General features: G+C 39.6%; 1 protein-coding gene across 1 annotated transcript in view; it reads left to right on the top strand.

Moving 5' to 3' along the window:
- cdh12a (cadherin 12, type 2a (N-cadherin 2)) overlaps positions 1-24,834 on the top strand; it is a 97,639-nt gene that overhangs the window by 54,996 nt on the left and 17,809 nt on the right. The window contains exons 4-11 of the mRNA XM_037084040.1: positions 164-333; positions 4,891-5,010; positions 5,552-5,719; positions 5,873-6,060; positions 14,046-14,299; positions 16,459-16,595; positions 21,328-21,449; positions 22,864-22,978. Of these exons, the coding sequence (XP_036939935.1) occupies positions 164-333; positions 4,891-5,010; positions 5,552-5,719; positions 5,873-6,060; positions 14,046-14,299; positions 16,459-16,595; positions 21,328-21,449; positions 22,864-22,978 (1,274 nt within the window). The remainder of the gene's footprint in view (positions 1-163; positions 334-4,890; positions 5,011-5,551; positions 5,720-5,872; positions 6,061-14,045; positions 14,300-16,458; positions 16,596-21,327; positions 21,450-22,863; positions 22,979-24,834) is intronic.

Here is a 24,834-nt window from a genome sequence, read left to right as displayed (position 1 = left end):
AGCTCACAGTGTTGACATTGACTCTAGCTCACATCAAAAACAAATGGATACCTGAATACCATGTAACAAATATCTTAGGCCAGACTACATTATCATCGTGTGGCCTCTGTTAATGACATGTTAACATCAGTTTTAAGTATATGTGGTACTTGATATGTTACAGGGAAGAAAAGTCCTTCTACACCCTGAGGGCCCAGGCTGTTGACATGCACACGGGTGTCCCTCTGGAGCCAGAGTCTGAGTTCATCATCAAGGTGCAGGATATCAATGACAACGAGCCAAGATTTACTGATGGTCCCTACAGTGCCAATGTCTCTGAGATGTCTCCGACAGGTAGGACAACTAGAGATTGAGACAAGGTGAAAAGACCTGTCACTGCTTGCATTAGGCCTCTCTGAATACAGTATAGATATCTTTATCTTCTGCATGAAATAAATACTAAATCCAAACAGAAGAACAGCAAGGTGCTAGAGAAGAAAAATAAAGTTTAAAATGTCATTATGGTTCTCTCAGTATTCTGGACAAATGGTTGAATCGCCCCCTCACCCCCACCCCTTTTCTGGAAACTGGATTGGGGGGGCTGTGTCTAACAATTTCTGTAACTTTCCAAAATGGACAATTTAGCGGCACCATGTGTCATTGTTAGTTTCATTCAGTCCGAAGCAGCTGCCATTTCCATGCCCAAAATTGTTGATGGGACAGATGAATGTAAAATGGCGGGGAAGAGGCTCCAGACGCAATGGGTCACAACCTAGGGTTTGGCACAGACTCTGTATTTTTGTGGGAACTGACCAAATTACATTGATACTACAGAGCAGCAATTCAGATTTAATGAATGGGTGCCAAATTTTGGTACCTGCCTGCACATCTTTATAGTAACCTTATATAGAGAGAGACAGAGTGAGAGTCTCCCCAAAACTCAGCAACTGGTTGCATCTGAAATTCCTTACCTTTAGTAAAACAGCATGTTTATTACTATGTCTGAAAAATGTATATGAAACCAACAGTATGTGAACTGCATACTGTGTACGAGAACATTTTACAGCATGCTTTCTTTGATTCCCGAAATGATTTCATATAACAAGCGCTCAGCTAGCTCGGCACTAACACATAATGGGAATTCCCATTAACACGCTATTGAGATGACGTGAGCATCGCTATAAAATCGCAATAAAAAAAATAAAAGTGTATTTGAATCTGTTTTACTTCACATACTTAACATAAAACCATGTGTGTGCTTATATTTACAGCTAAAAATATAGCAATTTACTTCACAGATTATTTTGTTTCACAGAATAGCAAGATGCTACAGAAGGAAACCTTAGAAAGACTAACTGAAATTTGATGTGCATTGTTACTTGAACGATGAATCACGATAAATTGTTAAAACAGAAATTAGAACTATTAAAAGATAACCTTGGGTAATGGAATGGAATTCCAGGTACTGGTATCGGAACCAGTATAGGTTGAAGTGTGAATGATATTCCAACCCTAGTCACATTCCTGTCCTCACACACCTTACTTTGTGCCAGAGTATCCATTTTTGCCACGCTCTCTCACCCTCAACCAGGGTACCTGGGTAGCTTAAGTGGCAGAACATTTGTCCGAAGCATTGAATCTGTGCAGACATTTCTTTTGTCCCTTCCCTGATGCGCGCCAGATGGTGACCAATGATATTTTTTCTGTGGAAGACAAGTTGAATATCCAGTTACAGAGTGTTGTACCTTTGCATGCCAGGTGTTCCAATTAGTTTTATGGTTGAGATTGTATTGAATGCTGTACTGAAGTCAAGAAACTGCATTCTGATCTACCTGTTCTTATTCTCATCTGTGTGAAGAGTGGGAGAAGGGCAGTGTTTACAGCATCCTCTGCAATCTGTTGGTTCTGAAAGCTTACCAGTGAGGGACCAGGCTCACTGTTCCCCATGCTAATTTTCATTTGAGCAACCTTGTACTCTGGGAAACATGTTATAGCAGGTGTAAATATGTGCAGAAAGTATTGCAATTGGAATATGATGAAACAGCCAGACAGCATGTAGATGTGGTGTGGATCTCAAGCAAGTGTGATAAATTGTTTGACATTCTTATACATAAAATCCACCAATGTGTTGACCAGCCCACTAACTCTGCCACTTCCTGTCATTCTCATTCTGACAGCACGATGGTTGTTCACCACCCATCCTACCTAAATTGCATATTGAAATTTTATCATAATGCCGACACAATCAAGTGTTAAAGAAATGCTTTATATTGTACCATCTGTAAATGCAAAGGCATGCATTCACATACTGTAACAGGATAAAAATAGCAAGTATACCAAGTCAGTAGCAATGTTCCTTGAAATCTGAATTTTTTGTGCTAAAATCTAAAATTTTACAGGGAGATGACACTAGAGGAATCAAGAGGTATTAACTGTTCTCACATTACGTCTCCACAATGAGTAAGTTACATTGGATATTGCATTGGATAAATGGTCAGAGGAAATTCAGATTATTTTGTGATATGTTTATGGCTCGTTGGACTAAATTAAACATTAACTAAAATGTAAACATATTTTTTAAAAAAAGGTGTTTGGTTTAGTTCAGTTCTTAAGTTTCACTTTACAGTCTGTTTGCGCGTATTAAGTTGTAGCTGCACATACAGACACACACACACACACACTGTGCAGTAAGCCAGACTTAGTGGCCCATCTGTCTGCTAAATACCATTACTGAGAGGTAATTTAACAGTCAAGGTCTTTAGACTTTAAGCTGTTAATGCTTCAGCTGAGACCCAAAGTGCTCTGAGAGAGCACACGCTTGACCCCAGTGTGTCTCTGTTGCAGTCAAATACAGTAACAAATTGTATGGGGGATTACCTATGGTAGCAAACAGCCCAAGTATCCATATGATGAAAACATAATCCTATCTATGAGAAGCTGACTACCAAGAATAGATGCAGCCATATGTTCTCTGTTCAAAGCTCTGTGTTTTTTTCACTAAAATGTTGTAGAAATTGAAAACCACTCGCTTGTCTACTGCAGATGAGAGCTGGTCAAACATCAAGTTCAGACACAGTATTTATTTGCTTGAAGTTCTTTATTGCTTGCAAACAAGAGTCACACACTAGTGGAGCACAGATGTTGGCTGAGGAGAGGCAGTCTTTCCTCAGCCTTTATAATTATTAGAAACAATACATTCAATTTGTAACAGTCGCAAGAATACCCATGATCTCTCTCAAAACACTATTCCAATCATTTCTACCTTCAGCTCATGATACACATACACTTCTTATACACTTCAACCATTGTTGTGTGTCATATGTAAACCTAAAGTCAAAACACTTTTACATAGAAGAGGCTTCACCAGCCCCCTTCAGGATAACTCTTTACCTGAGTTCCTTTATGTTAATTTTCATGGCACATTATTCCTTATACAATACATGAATACATTCATTCTTACTCTGCAACCACATAGCTATCACAAGACAGAACTCACATTGGAGGCACACAAATAATAAGATTTGACTTTACCTTAATTAATAATGTTGTATCTATATTGTTTAGTTTAATATTTAAGCACAATATATCAACATAAGAAAGGACATTTGAGAATTTCTCTCACAGGAGTTACTAACTTGTCATTGTTTCAATGATGAGCCTCATAGTGCACAGGTTTGCTTATTTTGTTTGAGTCAGGACTGAGGTTTTTTTTGTTTGTTTGCTTTTTTATAATCTTTTTACTTTTCCAAAACATGCATTTGCATTGTAGCTGTAAAGGAGGCAGAGCCCCATTCCTTCCTATAACAGCATATCTTCCACAGAGCTTCTGCACTCTGCAGCCCACAGTGTGTGTGCACTAGAGACCTCTGGTGGAACACCTAACTTCATGTTTAGCTCTCCACTAACTTGAATCAACAAAACATCTGGTACATCATGTTAGAGTTTCACTGAACCTGTGAATACAGTAAATAGGCAACTATTTGTTACATAATAGTGTGTAAAAGTATTACATAATGTGTAATATGCTGTTGCCAACCATGGCTCTCCAGCCACTCTGGACTTTATTGGACTTGTGTGTGTAATTCTTCCAGCCAGAGAGGGCAACATACTAAAGCTATTCTCTCAGAGAGAGATGTGCTGGATTTAACACTCAGCACAATGATCACCAGCTGGACTGAAGGATGATTTTCCTTTCAAATGTTTCCTCTGAACACGTTTCAGGACACCTAAATATATCTCACAGAACCTTTATTCTCAGTTTCAGATGTTATGGAATTGACCATTTTACCTATTTCAGTCATTATCATGTTGTCTTCAAAGGATGTACATGGGTCCTTGATTGGTTAAAGAGTGGTTCCATTAGTTTTTTGTGTTTTCTGGTTTTCACATCATTCTGTAGCTTCACAGTAGTGTTCCTTGTATTTAAACAGAACATTTAAATTGTGGTCATAAAGCTATCTTACCAAACCCTTTAGAAAACCTTTTTCCCACATGGTGTAACATAGGTTTCTGCATGATGATGTTGCTGCAAATACCCACCCTAGACCGCCTAACGTGCCTCTCCTCTGTTACTGATGGTACATGTCCAGAGGATCCGTTGTTTCTACGTTTCCAATTCATTGTCAGTGTAGGAAGCTGTGCAACGTATTCTAGTGGACAATCTGGCTACTTTATGCAAATGAGGAGCATCCAGCACCACCTCTACTTAAAAGAGGAACTCCTAAAAAAACATTAAAACCAACCACTGTCCAGTTAAAATCCAGACAGCAACTACACAGGGCTCCATGATTTGATGAAGGCTACTAGCCAAAATGTTAACCGCAATTTTTGAAATTGAGATTTGTCAACCACTGGGAAAGTTTATCCGATAAGACTGACTACTACATAATGTGCGTGTGTGTTTTTTTTCAGGAACCTATGTGACCCAGGTGACTGCTACAGATGCAGATGACCCCACTTATGGCAACAGCGCACGTATCGTATACAGCATCCTTCATGGTCAGCCATACTTCTCTGTGGACCCCAAGACAGGTGAACAGACTGGAGTTCTGTGATTTCTGCATAAACCCACAACACACACTTCCTGCTGTCTTCACTGCCTACCAGACAGCATGACATTCAATTGGTTATGACATAGTGCATGGTTCTTAGAGTGAGCTCAGTGCGTCCACTGCATGATAAAACGAGCACTTAAAGAGTTCAGTCCTTTAACAGACATCTCAGCCAACCAGTAATTACTCTGAACATGGAATGTCATGTTTCATTTTCACCCTGAGGAGCAGCATGTCTTACTATCCAACCTTTCAGTCCTCTCCTGGTGTGCTGTATCTTTGGCTGTCCTTGCCTGAATTTTTCAACTTTGCCATGAATCAGCCCCGATCAAAATTCTGCTTAGAGACAGACAGGAGACATTTAAGCATAATTAGTCATTTGAGGAATGAAAAATAACTTCAACAGACAAAATACTGAAATACTGTAATATGCTCAACTATAGGAAGGTTAGATCTACAATTTTCTGTGCCTGTCTCCTAAATATCACAATGAGTATACTTTTCAACCCCTCCTCCTCCAGGGGTGATCCGGACAGCTCTATCAAACATGGATCGTGAGGTAAAAGGGGAGTACCAGGTTCTTCTCCAGGCCAAGGACATGGGAGGTCAGTTGGGGGGGCTTGCCTCCACCACCACCATCAACATCACCCTCAGCGACGTCAATGACAACCCGCCGCGCTTCGCGAAGAGTAAGAAAGTCTCATTGTGGATGTCTAAATGGTTGATTAATTGGAGGGATGAATACGTCATTCATAGTCTTCTTTTTTAAGATGAATGAACAAAAAGTTTCTATTTGATTTTTTTTAAATTGTACCTTTCCTGTCCCTGGCCTCATTCTTCAGGTATTTTCCATCTGCGGGTGCCAGAGTCGGCTTCAGTTGGCTCAGCTGTGGGTCGGATTCAAGCCCATGATCTAGATGCTGGCAGCAATGCAGAAGTGGATTATGCCATTGTTCCAGGAGATGAGGGCAACATGTTTGACATCTTCTCTGATGGCAAAAGTCAAGATGGAGTTGTAGTCTTAAAAAAGGTACATTCACTCATAATCAAGTGCATAGTAACTGTTTACAGTACATACGGTGGCTTGCGCCAGCTTGTTATGCATGATGAAGGGACGATGGACTAAAACAAATTACATTTAAGTCAATAGCAAATTTGTATCAAGCTAGTATCAAGTATTAAAACTATTATCGAACCACAGAAAACTGATTTCAATTATTGATTCATCCAATAGATTTAAGGCTGACAGAACTGGTTTCAGTGATGAATTGAAGAAATAAAATGTTCACAGTTAATACTTACACCTAAGCAAAATTACATATGTGTATGCATGTAATCATTCAAAACATATGTTTTGGCTGATTTCTGCAATATATTTTCAACATGTGGAAGTCATTCTAGCTTTTAATCATGTGGTCAGTCATGATTGACTTATGTCTGTAAACTTGCCACTGTAAAAACAAGGGTTACTTGACCTTCAAAACGAGCCACACGTGTGTGCTGTCACACTCGTTGTAGGTACAATCTGATATACACTCTGACAAGATGGGATTAGGTCACATCTTGTTGATGAAAACATACACGGTGTCTTGAACAAATGCTGAGTAAGTGAAAGCTAGATTTATTCACGTAAAGATATAAAGTCTCTCTTACAAAATAGCATACATATTCATCAGTCTTAAAAGGGGATTCTGACCAAAAAACAGCGTTGTGCCTTCAAAGTTTCTTTGAAAATTACATGATATAATTCCCCTAAATCAGATACATACAAATCTGAATAATCCAATGATAAAATCTTAGTCAGTTCCAAAGGCAAATTTTGCAAACACCAGCATTTTGCTTGTGTCGTACTGTCAGTGATCTCAGAGTGGGTGGAATGTGCTGAACTGGCTATGATCACAATTGTTCTGCCTCTTAACCTTCCACTGAGCCAAGCTATTAGACTAGATAATGCAAAAAACTGGCTTTGTTTTGCAGCGTCAGCAAATAGTTTACACTGATGATTTAAGATCTGTGGAATATATTGGAAAAATGGGGAAGAAAGAGGAAAGAAATAATGGACAGATGAGGTCCTGCATTTTTTTTTCTTCAAGCTCAAACTTGACCCCACAAACTTCACAATTTTTACTCCTCAAACACTTGCAACTGGAAATCAGATCTCTGTGTAAAGCTCTTCCAAAAGGAGTCATATGAGGACTCCAGAAAATAAAACTCTGTTAAATGCTCCAACTAAAGGGATACCACCTTATACCACACTCACACACAAACCCACAGAGAAATGCACACTGGAACACGCAGCGCTCATGTCACATCTCATCAAGCAGTTGAACATCAGAGGGCTACAAAGGCTTTTCTCTCAAACTGTCCTCCAAATCAAAACCGACACAACAGCTACTTTCTGAGCACGAAACTTTCCCAGCTTTGCCTCTTCTTTTAGAAATGAGATAAGCCATAAATCCATGGCTCTCAGTACTGACTTTCTTTCTCTGCTCATTGTTTTAACACAAAGAGTCAGTTGGTGAGCATTTCAAGAAAGCTGACCCACTATCATGAAAGATTGAACAAAAAATGTTCTTCAAAGTGATTACATAGCAAACCCCTTTATTCAAAGCCCTGTCAGTGCAGAAACTATTATTGTGAAGATGAAAATAGTAATAAAACAGACAAGAATAGTTAGACCACATTGGTTCAATATTAATGTTCAGTGTTTCTGCATCTATTTTTAATTGTGAGATTGCTGCAGAAATCCCAGTGTTTTTGATGAAACATCAAATTCAAATGCTGAACTAGAAGAACACTTATTGCCAGTACCCAACAATCCCCTTTAATCAGTCAAATCCAATGCAGTATCAAAGTTGATAGCCTTATAACCCTAAATTGGCAATCACCCATTTGTGCTTAACCATAATTTAAGGTCACCAGATCTCTAACATCCAATGACTAGTGCAATGTAACAATGCAGATAACATCATAATCTCACTATGTTGTGGAAGAATAAGGTTTATATGATATGATATTAGTTGATTATAACACACACAGTTCATGGCTTGAGGTCTAGGCCTCGATGGTAACTGTGCAAAAACACAAAGGTATAACTTTATTTACTGATTTGGGTGAAACTGGATCTCATTTTATGTACACAATGCTTTCTGGTTTTACCTCTAATATCCTCCAGTTACTTTGCCTGAACCCTCTATGATTTATGTGGCTTCCAGATGAACTTCACTGTCATAAAAATCCATGTAGTTCAGCTTATAAACAAAAATGTAAACTCATTATTGTGTGTCTAGTTTAGCATTGGATTTCTCACTGTAAGTCAACGTGACTGTAAATGACTTGTTGTTTTAACTTTGCAATGCAAATTCAAAATGTGCATAACTTACTAAAATGCATTCTATCAACTTAAACCACCTAAACTATTTTCATTAAAATGAGTCTCAACACAATGTTTCTAGTTAAGATTATATAAAAGCATGTTTCAACTTACAATTTAGAGTTATACAAACCACAACTTCTTGAGGCAAAAATCTCTCTCTCAAAAGTAGCAAAGATTATTTTTTCCCAACAGATACATGTCTAAAAGACAATCTATAAATCTCCTACACACAGCAGGTAAGTGTGTCGAAGTGAGACAGTAGTCATGCATGTTAAACAAAAAAATTATGTCAAAGCAGAAACAGCCCTTAGTTTAGTTAGTCAATCAAAATTAACTGCTTTAAATTCTGAGACTGAACGTTGTCCATTTAACATTCACAAAACATAGTTTTCGAAAAATGATCTGCCTTAGCAGAGAACAGTCAAGCCCATCAGCTCTCATTATAATCAGTCCAACAAAATAAAGTAGTCTAAATATGTTTTTTTTTCCCACTCACACATTCAAAATAAATTGTTTAAATCCTTAGACTGTTGAATAAATATAAATGTTTTCCCACTCACATTTTCACATTTACAGTGCTTCAAGTCCTTAGAATGTGCTGAAAGTCTGCATAAGTGCCTATCACAAAACATACAACATGTGGTGAACAAGAAACTCATCAACAGACATTATGTTCAAACAATCAAACAAAATGGAGATTAATTTCCGTGTTTTTCATTTAGAATACTCTTGTTTCTTTCTGCTTGTATTTCTTGAACTGACCTACTCACTCCACAGAGAAGAACTATTTCCACATGAAAAACTGAAGAGAAAGAAAAAACAACTATGAAAACAGTTATTTAGCAAATGTTTTCAGTCCCCTTTCTTCATTGTATGCATTTGAATGTCTGATTCTATGGATTGTCTGTATGTTTATTCGGTAACATTCACTCCCATCGCCAACCAAGTAGACAGATGTTGCACAGTTTTTTCCTCAGGATTGGTCTTGTTTTATCTTTATCACCATTCCCTGTAGAAACTCAAAGCAATACTTCATGGCTTGTGGATACTCTAGATTCAATAGTATAATAATAATACCCATAAGCAAAGCTCAAGCAAATAGCACATCCTCGAATTTGTGTAGTATAATGGTCTCCTCAACCACAACTGCCACATGGAAGACCTCATGTGTATAGGCATCCTGTTTCAGACCTCTGTAGCCAATCAGTAGGCCAACTTGGATCCTGTTCATGGCTGAATCCAAGGTCTCACTGTAAGCCTCGAACCCAGGACCATTGCAGCAAGGACAAAGCTTCTGTACATGGGACATCTGCTCTACCCACTTAGCCAGTGGGTGCCCCATCAGCTCTACCACCTACATCTTTCTCAACGCAGTCCAAAATGTTCCTGCTTCTTTCCCAACCTGGTTGCTGCTTTGTATACCTCCAGCAGTCTTGGGACTAGGCCATCAAGTCCATCAAGATTCCATTTGCTTGAACTTTGCCCTAAACTGGAGAGCCACCTGGAAGTGACTTCTGGGGTGAGTGGTTGATCTCCAATAATCTCTTTTATGTGCTGGGAAAACATAGCTGTCATCATGTATTCTACCAGCTGGTGATCAAAGTCTTTTGACAGCATTTCTGCCACATCACCTTCTGCATTTCCTCCACATTTTCAGGATCCTGTTCATCAGGAGAATCCAGACAGTAGTTGACTTCTTTGACTTCCCCTCTACATCTCCTCCTTTTTGTTTGTTGATTACCACCCAGCTTCTGACTATAGTTTCCTAACTTAAATTTCAGGCTGTAAAACCACAAGTCTACTAAAGTCCAATAGTCCACTTATAGCCCCAAGAGACAGAATCATCCCCTTTGAATAATTTGTTCCATTTGTGAAGGTCTTAGGGGTCAGCCCAACAATGTCAACATTACTGAATCTATTTAAGATAGCTTGTCTGACACCACTGTGTAGGACTTCCATGCAGATATTAGATACCTTTGCAGCCTTGTCATCCTCATCCAAGTCATCCTGTTCTTTATTTACAGAGGCTTCACTGTGACAATTAACAAGCTTAGGTTTTAAATTGTGAAACATAGAGAATTGTAGTAGACTGATAATACTGACATTTATGAGCAGTAAAAGCAGAGAACACTCTAGATTTACCCCCCAAAATGGGCAGTACACAGTCTCTCTATTCCTCAAATGTCTCTTTAAACTAAGAAAATATTGTTTGACGTTGCATGGTGCTGAAAAAGTAGAAACATTATCGCAAAGTTTAGCAGCTGGACTGGTCACTGTTTTGTGCTACTTCATATGTTGTTCAGATTTCACATGGGATTAGACAGTTTGGGTAAAGTATCAGACAGCTTTCACTGAAAATTATCTTATAAATCTACTGTACACTGCCTGCCCAGCACTATAGGGGATACAGTTAGAGACTAGCTGGTGAACATAGTGTAGCATTTATCAGCTAAAGATCCAGACATGTTTCTAAGGACTTGGTGAAGACAAAATCAGAGCTAAAAGTAAAGTTGCTGTTGAACTTACAATCATGACACAATCACAACACCAAATGGGACAATGTGGTATGGTAATGTAGCTCCATACAGATGTAAATGTGCTGGAGATGTAATTGTGCACCTGTTTACTCATTCATGGCAACTTTTTAAGGATCTAATATATGTAACCGTTGTGTTTACAGCTTGTTGCCCCCAAGTGGCCAAACAAAAACACCTTTACCTGATTAAGGTTTGGTATTTTAGGATGAGCAAAGTCAGAGAATGTGACAGTAAAGAAAGGCAGCATTCTGGCTTTTACCTTGGAGCAAAAGACAACAGCCAGCATCCATAAAGTCACTTCAGGTCTAAGAGGCTGTCAACAGACACAGCAGATCTGTAAATAGAATAAAAATGCTGCTCATTTATATGTTGAGCTTAATCAACTTTACTTCAGTGTCCTTATTCAGTCCTCTGTTCTATGACTGCCAGCCTCATCATAAAAGCCACAACAGGTAATTAATGACCCAATGGATGTGGGATGTCAACAGGACAAATTGCAGACGCCACTGAAAAGACACACTCAAGTGGGAAAAATAAGGGCATGAACGCACAGGTTGCAGACACAAACTGATTCAAGATACTTTTTTTTTAATCACAATGGGAGTTGTAGCATATTGCAGCTCTATCAGACACCTTATATCAGGCCAGCTAGTCTCCTCTCTCCACACCTTCCCTCTTCCCTCTCCACTCTTCCTCTCTAGAATCTGTGGCGAGATGGCAATCAGTTAAATCCTCTCTGGCTCTCTTGCTGCCAGTCAGCCCTCTTCCATTTCCCTTTCCCCTTACTAAACCCCACACAAGTTTCAGGGTCAGCCAAGTGAAATGCAGAGGGAATTTTGATTGATCCAAGAGAGATTTCAGCTCTTGCCTTTTGAGTCTTGTCACAGGTCTACACCAGACATGTGCACGTCACTATTAGAATCTTTGCTGGAAAGAGACATTTCTTCCCTCTCCTTTCTGTCTGCATTCCTCCTATGGGGGCAGTCAGTCTAACAGGATTTATTTACTGTATTGGGTTGGACTGCATGTTGCTTGTTCAGTAGCACTCAGAGGTCTCAGAATGTTTCTTTCCGACAAGGTCACTGGAAGTGAGTAGATGAATGAAACGTGTGTCCCGGGAAGTATTCATTACAATACAAAAGCCAGTTGCTTATCTTCATGCATGCAGTGACGTGTGTGTAGAACTGAGCGGGGTTAATGCACGGAAGGCTTCGGGTCCTGATGGTTTCCCAGGACACGTCCTCAAGGCCTGTGCTGTGCAGCTGACTGAGACCTGGACCAACATATTCAACCTGTCACCAGCCCAAGCAGCTGTCCCCATGTGCTTTAAAACCACCTCCATCATGCCCGAGCCACAAATAGTACTCCACTGCAGTAAGCCTTACTGACTTCTGCCTAATTGAACTGACCCTATCATCACAACATTCTTCGAGAGGCTGGTCCTGGCTCACCTCAAAACCAGTCTACCCACACTGGACCCCTACCAATTCACCTGCCATCGAAACAGGAGTATAGAAGATGCCATCTCTTCGGCGCTTCACTCCGCCCTCTCCCACCTCAACAACGGTAACACCTACATGAGAATGCTTTTCATTGACTTCAGTTCAGCATTCAACACCATCATCACCATCATCCCCTCCAAAGTGATCACCAAATTCAGTGACCTTGGCATCAATACCTCCCTCCTTTACTGGATTCTGGACTTCTTCCACAGTCTGTTAGGTTACACCTAACAGACCTCCTCAGCCCTCATCCTGAACATGCTGAGCCCCCTCCTCTACTCCCTCTTCACGTATGACTGCGCACCTGCACATGGTTTAAACACCACTGTCAAGTTCTCAGACGACACAGCATCAGCAACAATGATGAGTCGGTCTACTGGTAAGAGGACCAGCACCAACAACAACTTGGCTCTCAACACTAAGAAGACCAAAGAGCTCACTGTGGACTACAGAAAGTCAAATGGTGGCACATACACCCCCATCCATATCAATGGAACAGAGGTTGAGCGTGTCACCAGTTTTGAGTCTCTGGGTGTCCACATCTCAGTGGACCTCTCCTGGACCCTCAACACCTCCATTCTGATCAAGAAGGCTCTCCAGCATCCCTTCTTCCTGAGGAGACTAAAGAAGGTCCATCTGCCTCCTCAGATGCTGGTGAACACCTAGCTCTGCACCATCAAGAGCATCCTTACCTGACTGCTACACATCACTCTGCACCCAGACTAGCAGGTTCTGGAGAGGCTTTTTTCCTGCGTCAGTCACCCTACTGATCTCCTCATGCCGGTGATTTATTGATTGGATTTATTAATTTATTTTTAAAAAAAATCACACCAAGTTAATCAGTCTTACATCTGAAAGTTTGAAGTTATGATTATATTGAACCCCATCTCTGTCATAAAGGAAAACACAAATACAGCGACTTAATTGGGTGGATGATTAATAGAAAGGACCACATCATCTATATGAACATATATACAACTAGATTGGATGAGCGATAAGGCATGAACTAAACTATTGATTGAATGTTATCAAAAAACAATTTTAAAAAATGCAAAAAGGAGAATATTTTGCTGAGATCAATAAAAGAAAAAAAATAATTTAAGAATTAGCTCTGCAAACTGTTTATGAAAAAATTAAGTTCCTTCATATATTCCTGTGTTTGGTCCATCACACACAGTATTTTAAGTTACCTGCATTACATAAGTAACTTAATTTCTATTTACATTCATGATAATATGTTAATAATAGCTCATTGTTGACTGATGGTTTCACAGTGAAAGCCTTCTGAATGAAAGTCCAGTGTTTAACCAAATTGTTCATTCTGGACCTCCTTAAATCTTCGCTTAATATTTATTATCCTCACTTCCTCCTTTGCAGTTGTTGTAATAACCACTGCCACCATAGGTTGCTGTCTCACAAGAAAGGTATATATGGGCTGTAATAAGCTGCTTTCATAGTGAATCTATACGATTATTTATCTCCACCATCTTATAAAGGCAAAAAGGACAAAAAAATATATAAATGTTAATAAATCCTACATGTGTTTGATATATATTAAGATTTCACCCCTCTCTCTTTCGTTATGCCTTTGTTTCTGCAGACTCTTGACTATGAGACAAAGAAGTCCTACACCTTCAAGGTTGAGGCATCAAACACACAGCTGGACCCCCGTTTCCTTCATCTTGGGCCCTTCAAGGACTCAGCAACAGTCAAGGTGAATGTCCTGGACATCGATGAGCCTCCTGTCTTCACCAAGCCCTCCTACTCTATGGAAGTGTACGAGGACACTCCTCCAGGAACCATCATTGGCTCTGTGACGGCTCACGACCTGGATGCCACCAGCAGTGCTGTCAGGTAAATGACTTCATTAGTTAGTGGGAGTAATACTGCCACATGTGCCAAGTACAAAAGATAACTTAAAAACTTAAAGTTTCCATTAGATTTATTATTTAGAATTAGTATTAGCAATGAGTATCCATTTATTTCTAGCCATGGAGCCAGTTGCACTAGCTCACTTTATTGAAATAGTTTACACAACACAAAGTAGTTTCTACATAGACAATATTAATAGCTTATTTTTTTTTTTACACTTAGTAAGTGTTACGTAGCAAACCCAAACTACACTAACATAGCTAATGTTAGCTTGAAGTAGAGTTCTCAAGGGGACGGCCCGGCCCGACAAACCTGACCGGACCCGCAGGTTCAGGCTGAACATATATGCAAATGAGCCGGGTCAGGTCCGGCCTCGGGCTTCCTTTTTTATAAAACACATTTATTGCAGGTTGTAAATTATATATTGTTTGTTGTGAATCATTGCTGTTCACATGTGGTGAAGAGTAAGTCTGGCTGCTGCTTCATGGGGAGGGGCAGACGCAGATCTGACGCCACTACATAAAGTTACGATAACAAATGTATGAGGGAAAACAATGCAGGAGCGCGGGGGGTCAGGTTCGGACCGGGTTCGGGCAGACAATTCATGCTGGTGTGTCGGACTGCGTCGGGTTCAGGCTTAAAAACCTGCGGGCCGGGTCGGGTTGTAATTTTCAGGCCCCTTGAGAACTCTAGCTTGGTGATATGACCTCCAAAAGAGGTTAAATGAAGACCACCACTGTCAAATGGTTTATACATGTATGCATAGTTATTTATAGTTAAGAACTTGGATTTAACATACATACTTTCAATATAAGAATTGCCAGTGCAATTCACTCCAGCAAGGAAATGTATTTGTGACTTCACACGCTTGCATTTGCTGTATGTTGTACTGCTGTACAGAATTCCTGGGCAAATGATCAGCGGGTAGCAACATAATCATGTGGTTATAAAAAGAGTAGTCCTACAACCTTACTGTAGTTGTAGCTAAGCATGCCTCTGTGCGCTCCTGTGTCATTGTGCTGTTATAATAGCTTTATTTGCAGCACATCTCTATGAGTTCCAGGAGGCCTTGCACTATACATGATCTGGTGGCTTGCACAGGCTCCTGAGATGATTTCATATACAGACCACATTTTTCTTCCAGCTCTGTTGATTTAATTACCTTCATTAGCTGTTATTGTGGAAACAATAAAGTTATTGTTTCAACAACATGATGATCGCTGTTTACTGTTTGATGGTCAGGAACTAATTATTCTGACACAACAGCCAAGTCAACATGGTAAATGATATCACAACTGAGAGAAGCGATTCATCATGCAGTTAAAAGAACCAGTCCTTTTGACTGATTTCAAGCCTATCTGATGCTTTTGGACTTATATTACTAATACTACTACTGCTACATTAATGTGGAAGTTGCATTTGAATACTATGGATGTTTAAGTTTGAGCTCATTTTACTCTACTCTATACAATGGAGTAGATAGTATAGTATACTCTATATGCTGTTGGGCAGTTTAATATCTATTCTCTCATATTCTAAGATCATCCTATAATTGTAGTGTGGCTTACTTGTGAGAACCACCAATCTGTAAAACAGCCTGTTTTCAGGTTTGAGATTATGCATTTTATCTTTAAAAAACCCAAGAGGGATTTTGAAGAGTTTATTTAACTTCAGAAGTAGAATTTTCTGCACAGACAACTAAAAACTTCATCCCAATGCAGTTTATGAGAATTAATTAGTTACATTCGCAACACAGCATTTATATCTCCTCAACAGTTAAAGTGTAAATAGTTTTATTAATAGCACATCATCAGGCCAATTACCACTGTTATTTATTTGCTCCGATAAGCAGATGCCTTTACATGCCGAAGTGTCTTGAGGATGAACTTGTTTACATGTGTTACAATGTAATATGACAGCTGATTTGGCATCCAAAAGTGGACCTGAAAACACCAAATTGCTTTGCTGCTGCAGAAATACACTCTGTTGCCCTTATGTGACAAAGCTTTCTTAGCTGTGCCCACTGCTGGAGTTATGGGAATTTTTCAAATGTGGTCCCTTTGATGACAAAGTACTCAGCCCACCAGTGTCACTTGTTTCCCTCTCAGCTGGACTAATGTGAATTGCTCTTTTGTCTGCAGATATTCGTTGGAATGGCACACAGAGTCAGACAGCTGTTTTGATATTGACACGGTTGAGGGAACCATTTCCACTAATGATTATCTGGACAGAGAGAAGGCTGTTCAGCACGATATCATTGTGGTGGCAACTAAAGTCAGTAAGTAACCCACAACAAAAACATCCCCCGTCTGCAACAAAGTATGGAGAGGCCAGTGCACTCACCCAAAGACAATGTGTCTGTAACATCATATTTCCACATTTTATAAGTTAGAATCCCTAAAACAAAACTTTAAAGTTGCCATTGCCATTCAGAAATACAATGGACATTGCATGTACTGATATTACCTAATTAGATAGTTGTTTTCATTGTTGCAATGCAATTCCACTTGCTTACCAATGCTCAGTCTGCGCAGTGTATTTATTAGCTTTGGGGATGTTCCAAACACATCTTTATATAACGCTTACAAAGACAGTCACATCATAATGAACATCATCACAAATAGTGAACAGCACAATAAACTTTAAGTAGCATTAATACACAGTGCAGTCAGGACTGTATCAGAGCTTAATGTGGCAGGACTTCTGCACACATATCAGTCTCAGGATAGTTTTTTCAGACAAATAAACATGACTGATGACCATCCACCTACAGTGCAGTACTGAGTTCCCCCCAGAGACAGCTTAATAACCATTCACACCTGGGCTTACCTAGGCCTGGCAACCCACATGAAGGCTGGTTGGGCCAACGACCCACAAGTGGCTCACACATGTCCTTAACAACTCTGCAGCATTTGAATTTCCCCTTCGGGGATTAATAAAGGATAAGCTTATCTCATGTCATCTTAACCTGCAGCCACATTTCACATCTTTTTCTGACTTGACTCAAGCTGACATGTTCACTTCACTTGCTACACAACACACCTCCCTGATAACTTTCCCTAACCCAAACCAGTAAGTTTCGGTGCATGTAGTGCCATGTAATACTTGTGTCTTGTAGCTACTTTGGGTCCGCATATAGACCTACTTGACACTCTTGACTCTCTCCTTAAGTTAAAGACAAAAAAAAATAAATAAATGAATGCACATTTACCTTGAAGAAAAATACAAAATTCTCTGGGTTTGAACATTGTCAGAAACATTTAGGATAATGTAAGCACACCACCCAACAAGGTATACAACAAAGGTTGTATGGTTTACAGAAGAAGAATTAAAACTTAAGTAATCATACTGGTACTAGGTGGAAATGCAGTCTAAAACTAATGCAGACTTGAATTCACTGTAATTGATCACATAACTAGGGCAAATTGTGGATATAAAAACAGTCACACCTCAAATCCATTTACTAACTGTTCTGATTTGAACATTGCATCACATATCTGAGCTCCATTAGCAGATTAAGTTTGTCCACTTTGAACAACAAACGGTCTCACTCCATATAGGTGTTGTGTAGCTTTTGATCCTAATATGTGACCTTTATCATTTAATGAGGCAGGGAATGACTGATTAGTAGTATAAATGGGATAAAACACAAATTACCCAGCAGTGTATTCACTTTAGCAATTTCTGCATTCTGCAACTTGTGACAGAAAGAAGAAGAAGATATAAAGACAAACCACTGTTCCTATTTTAATCCTATGGGTACATTTCAGTTGTGTCAGTGTCTCCCACAGTCCACTTCACCTTTGGTTGGAGTTCAGCAGCAGCTGTACTGACTGTGGGTAGTGACTTGGTCGAGACTAAATTTGATACATTTAAGCAAGCAGTTTAACTGATCCAGACTGTGCATTCTCCAAATGATTTCCACCTGTAAGCTTCCTGAGGAGGCAACAGGCTGTAGAGTCACAGTCAGTTACAGAGTGAAACACAAGGCTTTGTTAGCTAAATGGTCGGATGATTGGAGGAGATTATCTGCCAGGTGTTTCAAGCAAAAACAAACAAACACAAAAACAGCTGGGGAGCATGGGAATGTCTGATGAGTGTCTACCTCCATCTAGTGGCCAAAACTGTTGCTTCAGATGGCATTGCCATGATGACAGATAGGGTTTGGCTGAATAATGTTGTGATGTTCAGCTATTTATTTAATGAAGCTCAGGTGGGCGCAAGCGTTCTTAAAATAACAACAGAAAAAAAAACAAAACAAAACAAACAAAAAAAAAAACATTGGAAATCCCAACTTTTTTATTTACACTTTACACTATGATATATAGCATTTTACATTCACAAGTCCCAGAGACCTGTGCCAGACTACTGTGAGTATGACAACAAGAAATGCCAACATTTGTTCTGATTGATAGGAAATGATTTCCGTGATTGTAGCTAAACTCATCTGACCATCACTATGACTAACAGAAAAATTGGATGTGCACTTTGAGAGAACACACTGCCTGTTCAATGCCGTAAGGAGGGATGACACTTTTTTTTCTCTTTCTTGATTATTATGTGTAAGACAACAACATATATTTCAACCAGGATTACACTAATGAAACAGAGATGAAAGGGGGGCGGGTGTGAGACATCATTAAACTGTGAGGCTCAGTCTTTATATGCTTCGTAACTCATGCCTGACATGAACACAAAGACTTTTAAGACATGGTCAGAAGCTGTGCCAGTGCTCCAGAAGATTGGGATTCAAGTTCAAGTGGAAGAAACCAACAGTCCCTGGAGCAACAGCTGCAGGAGAAAAAAGACTTTCAATTAAAGACCTACACATCTTCATGGATGTGGTGACATCTAAATGACTGGCAGAGTTAGAAAATAAAGAAATTAATTTGCCAACATGAAGACTTCAGTTTCAGATGGCTAGACGTTAGACTTAATGTAAGTCTAATAACTGGATTTTCACAAGTTGGAAAAGTATGGCAATAAGGTTATTTAACTGGTGAAAATATCCTAGTGCAGTGCTTAACTTGCCTATGTATTCATTTCAAATGACATAAAGAATTTGATGTGGAAAAACTGTAGTTCAAAGGAGGAGCACAATTTTTATTTTCCCCTTTTAGTGAGAGCCACAACTTTGAATAAGTAACTTTAAAGTTGCAGACTCTCTCTTCCCCAGAGAAAATCTGCCACATCTCTCTTTTCACCTTTGATTTGGAAACTAGTTTAATATAAGAGGGAATAAAAGGATTGGTTAAATTTGGACGATAAAAACTTTTATTTTGGGGTATTGACATTTTTGCATGAAAGGGCGGCTGTAGCTCAGCGGGTAGAGCAGGTCGACTAGTGATCGGAAGGTCACTGGTTCAAATCCCGGCTCCGGGCAGTGCTGAGCTGCATGTCGAAGTGTCCTTGAGCGAGATACTGAACCCCACGTTGCTCACTAGTGAGGGCCCTGTGATGAGCTGGCGACTTGTCCAGGGAGTACCCTGCCCTCGCCCTGAGACAAGGCTGGGATTGGCTCCAGCAGCAACACCCCGCAACCCCATGGAAAGGGATAAGCTGTTCGGACAATGACATGACATTTTTGCATAAAAAGCAATTTGTTAATTGGCTACTTCTAAAGAAGCAACACATACAGTGAAGAAACACCTGCTACAGGACAGTGCTTTGTCTAGCAGAATCACAGATTGTGTATATATATTTATATTGTATAGTCATATTTTCTACTTTTTAAAATAGTTTATATTGTTAATTTGTTATATTTTCTATTCTTTAAATAGTTTATATTGTTAATTTGTTATATTTTCACTTATTAGTTATTTGATGCATGCACCAATATCACCACAACAAATTCCTCGTATGTGTAACATCGTACTTGGCAATAAAGCTTTTTCTGATTCTGATTCTGATTCTGATTTGTGACTTACTTGACTCTTTCTGACTACCAGCTACCTCCAGTACAGTGAAGGTTTCTACAGACAGAAGCACAGCTGTGCCATGGCCCAGTAGTGGCCAACTGGTGTTAACAGTGACAAACAAGCAGAACCAGATCATATACACAGATCACAGAGGAGACTCTGTGAAACATTTGTATGCTCACGTTACTGCATTGTTATTAACCATGAGGCTACTTATCTCCCATATTAATATACAACTTTGGTGATCATATCCCAAGTTGACTGCTCTGTGACTAACCCCTAACCCTTCCACTGCAGCAGTCAGCCTCCACTGGTGCGGACCACATGGAGGGGGCTGCTGTGCTGTTCACACGATGACATCTCTGGCACTGTCTCCACTCACTTAGCAAGCAACAATATCTAATTCTTTTTATTTTGCTAAATGTTCCTGTCTTACATACAACTCGACTGAGTTTTGAATTGGTCCTGCCAATATGCATGGAGGCTCGCTGAATGCCTTCTCCCCCTCTCAACATCCTCTTGCTCTATCTGTTCTCTCTTCTGTCATGGTTCATGCTGACAACTGGGTGGTGGGATGGGGACTAACTTGCACCAGCCTGTGCCTTGCCGTTGTCTCTCTACCACAAACTATGCTTGTCGGTGGGCAACATAGGGAGAGACTCTGAGTACATTACCACTATACCTAACCTTGTTCACATCTAGTATTAACATTGGTCACATCTTGAATGAACACTTGGGTAATGCTAACACACAGTATCGAGGAAGCAGATTAATTCAGTATATATATTTACATAATTGATGTTTTCTTCCAGATTTAACTTAAATGCCTTACACTGTGTCATAAATATGTAATACAGAGGATTTAAAATTAACTTTTTTGAGAGGTTTAAAAAGAAAATAATGCATAATGATGAACCTGAGAAGGCATTTTTATTGGAATTATAGACCGTCCTTGTCCTTCTCTTCACTGTCACCATCATTTCTGCTGAGGTCACACTGATAGACTGTCAGTATGTTGCATCAACACATTAGGCTGTGTCAAAATGTTGAAATAAAATAATGTTTTACATGTCTTTATGATGACCTTTACAGACAAACCTCTCCTGTCTACCAAAGTGTCTGTGACAGTCAACGTGCTGGATGTGAATGAGTTCCCCCCTCAGCTGACCGTTCCTTCAGATACATTCGTCTGTGAAAACTCCAGAGTCGGACAGGTAAACAGCTCTGGATCTTCCTGAAATAAGATGATGATTGTACATACGATAGTAAGATAACAGTAAGACGACAGTGTGGGACATACTGAACATATTATAATTCAATGTTTGTTTGTTTTTTCCACTTGATGTTAAAATCTACACTGTAAAACTTTGAGAGTTAGTTCAATTAAAATGGTTTGGGGAAGCCAATTGCCTTAAGCCGTTTAAGTTTATTAACTCAAACAACTTAAGCATTACAAACTACCTGAGTACAAGTAACTCAAATATTTAGTGAAATTTGGTGACTTAAAGGGATATTCTGGTGTAAATTTAATCCATGTTCTAACACAACGTGACATCAAGTAGGACCCCCCTCGAGAGATAAAGCTTGCAGACCGCAAGCTAACGTAGTTTTAGCATCCTCAGAAATGACCACATGACAACAATACACTGCAGGAAATGGGTCCAAGTATAAAACTGCCACCAAAAAGCCACAAATAATGCTCAGAACAACACCAAACTTCAGCAACATTAGAAACAGGATCCCAGCAGATATTTTGAGGCATCAAATATTTTATCTCATTGCCGGATTTGTCGGAAAAGATAAATCTCACCTCTCCAGCTGCAGGCTCTATGTGGGGAAGCCCTGTGAGTTGATTACCGAGTGCAGTAGAGTACCGCAGCTCAATGATGATCATTACTGCGGGACTCTACTGCACTCGGTAATCGATTCACAGGGCTTAATCACAACAAGGAGGCTTCTCGGATGGTGAGTTTTGTTTATCTTTAACGACAAATCCGACAACAATATTAAATCTGAATGACTGACCTTCAGTTCTTAAAGTAATGATGGTCTGTTGTTTCTCTTTACTTAGCTGATTGGTTCTTGCCATAATATGAATTCTAACAGGTGTCAAATAGGGCTGTCAGCTGTGTACCAACCTGACTTCTGCACAACACATCTGATGGTCCCAACCCCATTAAGAATGCAATAAATTCCACAAATGAACCCTGACAAGACACACCTGTGAAGTTAAAACCATTTCAGGTGACTCCATCATGAAGCTCACTGAGAGAAGGCCAAGGGTTTGCAGCGCTGCCAACAAAGCAAAGGGAGGCTACATTGAAGAATCTAAAATATGAAACATGTTTTGAGTTATTTCACAATTTTTTGTTTACTACATAATTCCATTTGTGTTCATTTATAGTTTTGCATTCATAGCTTCAGTGAGAATCTACAATGTAAATAGTCATGAAAATAAAGAAAAACCATTAAATGAGAAGGTGTGTCCAAACTTTTGACTGGTAGTGTATGTTGATGCATACTGGAAGAATATGGTGTTTTATGAACTGAAACACAAATGAAACATTTCGTAAGACAACAACATGTGGTGTGTTAAGCAGGTTCTCTGTTTGTTTGCTCCATGACCAGGTGATCCAGACAGTCAGCGCTGTGGACAAAGACCTTCCTCCTGTTGGACAGAGGTTCTTCTTTAAGTCCCCAAAAGAGCTCCGAAATAGAAACTTCACTGTTCGAGATTTTGGAAGTAAGTAAGAGGGAGGATTAAAAGGGAACAAGATAGAAAGATTTGATTGTATTGTGACTTCTTTAGTGCCTGAATAGGTCAAATGCCAGTGACTCCCAAAAAGGACATGATGCTAGCAGTGTGCCAGTTACAGACGAACAGGACCTTTATTGAACACCTGCAGATTTGTGAGGTTCTGGCAAGGAAACTACTTAAAAGTAGTAGTCAGGCAGGGAAAACTTTGTAGTTTGGGATAAAATAACTAATTGAACTGTAGTTTCAAGCATTATCTTCCTTGCTTGTTTTATTGGTCATTGCTGGACAGTTTCACTCAATACTACACATGCAGTACTGCTCAAGTGCAAGAAAGAGCAGAAAAGAATAGGACTAAGTAAATTAATCATGTCTTAAAACATATCTACCAGAGTGAAATGATGCTGCTTTTTATGGTTTTGTCATTTGCTTTAAGAGTTTCTGTTGTTGAAACATAAACAAACCACGATTGCAGCTGTTCAACATACATTCATTATCTTTCCTGATGAATGAACACTGAGTCTGCCTCTGTTGTCTCTGAATGTTGCTGTGGGATGTTCCGCTACAAATCTTCTCCTGACATTTCTTGCTTCCCCCCTGCAACACTTCACCTACAAGCATTGTTACATTTTTGTATGTTTGAACCTATACAGTCAGCATCACATCTGATAGAGTCAGACACACAGGCCTACAGCCACCAAGGGCAACTGGAGTGAGTGTGTGTGTGTGTGTGTGTGTGTGTGTGTGTGTGTGTGTGTGTGTGTGTGTGTGTGTGTGTGTGTGTGTGTGTGTGTGTGTGTGTGTGTGTGACAGGAACAAGGTGCCTTAATGGTGTCTACCTTGTCAGGCTACATTTCCGTCCAACTGCAGGAGAATTAATCTTTCCTGACACACACACACACACATACACACACACACACGCACACACACGCACACACACACACACACACACACACACACACACACACACACACACACACACACACACACACACACACACACACGCATCCACATCTGTTTGGATGATAGAAACATTTTAAATCCTGTGCTCTCTACTGTATATAAGCTGCATGTCTTTTTTTTTTTTTTTTTGCTTCAGTATAAAATATTAAAGGTATTACACATATTTGTGTGATATTTATTGTGTAATTTTGTGTTTTGTGAAACAAGAAGTGTGCCAAATGATTGTTGCTGCGAAAGAAGCAAAATGGGGTGAAAAAACTGTATGTTGTTAAACTACTAGAGTGGAATAGTAAAAGGCAAGAAAGCTGACAAGCTAGTGACAGAGTTTGAGAATTTCTCGCCATGTTTGTTGCAGCCAAAACTCAATATTTTTGATGAGACATTGGTTATTTCCAGCCGTGTGTGTTCACCAAAACAAGCACTGGTAAGCCTTTTTTTACAGTTCCCTAATTACCAGGTATTTACCTGGTAAATTCATGGTAACACAAAAGTGTTACTAAGTAATAACCAATGGTAATAAGACATACCTTATGTAATTTTTTTTTTTTGTTTTTTTTTCTTCACATGCCATAAATATGCACAACAATCAGTGGTATCCCTTAGCCTGGGATATCATTTGAAAATGGAAATTTGATAGGTGAACACTGTCTTTTCATTGCAGTGAACTCAGCCTGCATCATGATTAGGACTCACAATGAGGATATGGAATGTAATGATTCTTTGAGAGCTGTCAATGACTTTACCTACTGACTTTCATAAATCATACAGTCCATATTCACAGGTGGTGAGGATGGTCCAGATGAGCTGACTACAGAATGCCGAGTGCGTGTGTGGGGACTGCCCTGTCTCCAGAGGACAGTGTGCGCCTGACAGCACAATCA

This window comes from Acanthopagrus latus, chromosome 21 (genome assembly GCF_904848185.1).
Source record: "Acanthopagrus latus isolate v.2019 chromosome 21, fAcaLat1.1, whole genome shotgun sequence".
Classification (NCBI taxonomy): Eukaryota; Metazoa; Chordata; class Actinopteri; order Spariformes; family Sparidae; genus Acanthopagrus; species Acanthopagrus latus.
The sequence above is the reverse complement of the archived record's forward strand: the minus strand, read 5'-3'. Positions and strand labels throughout refer to the sequence as shown.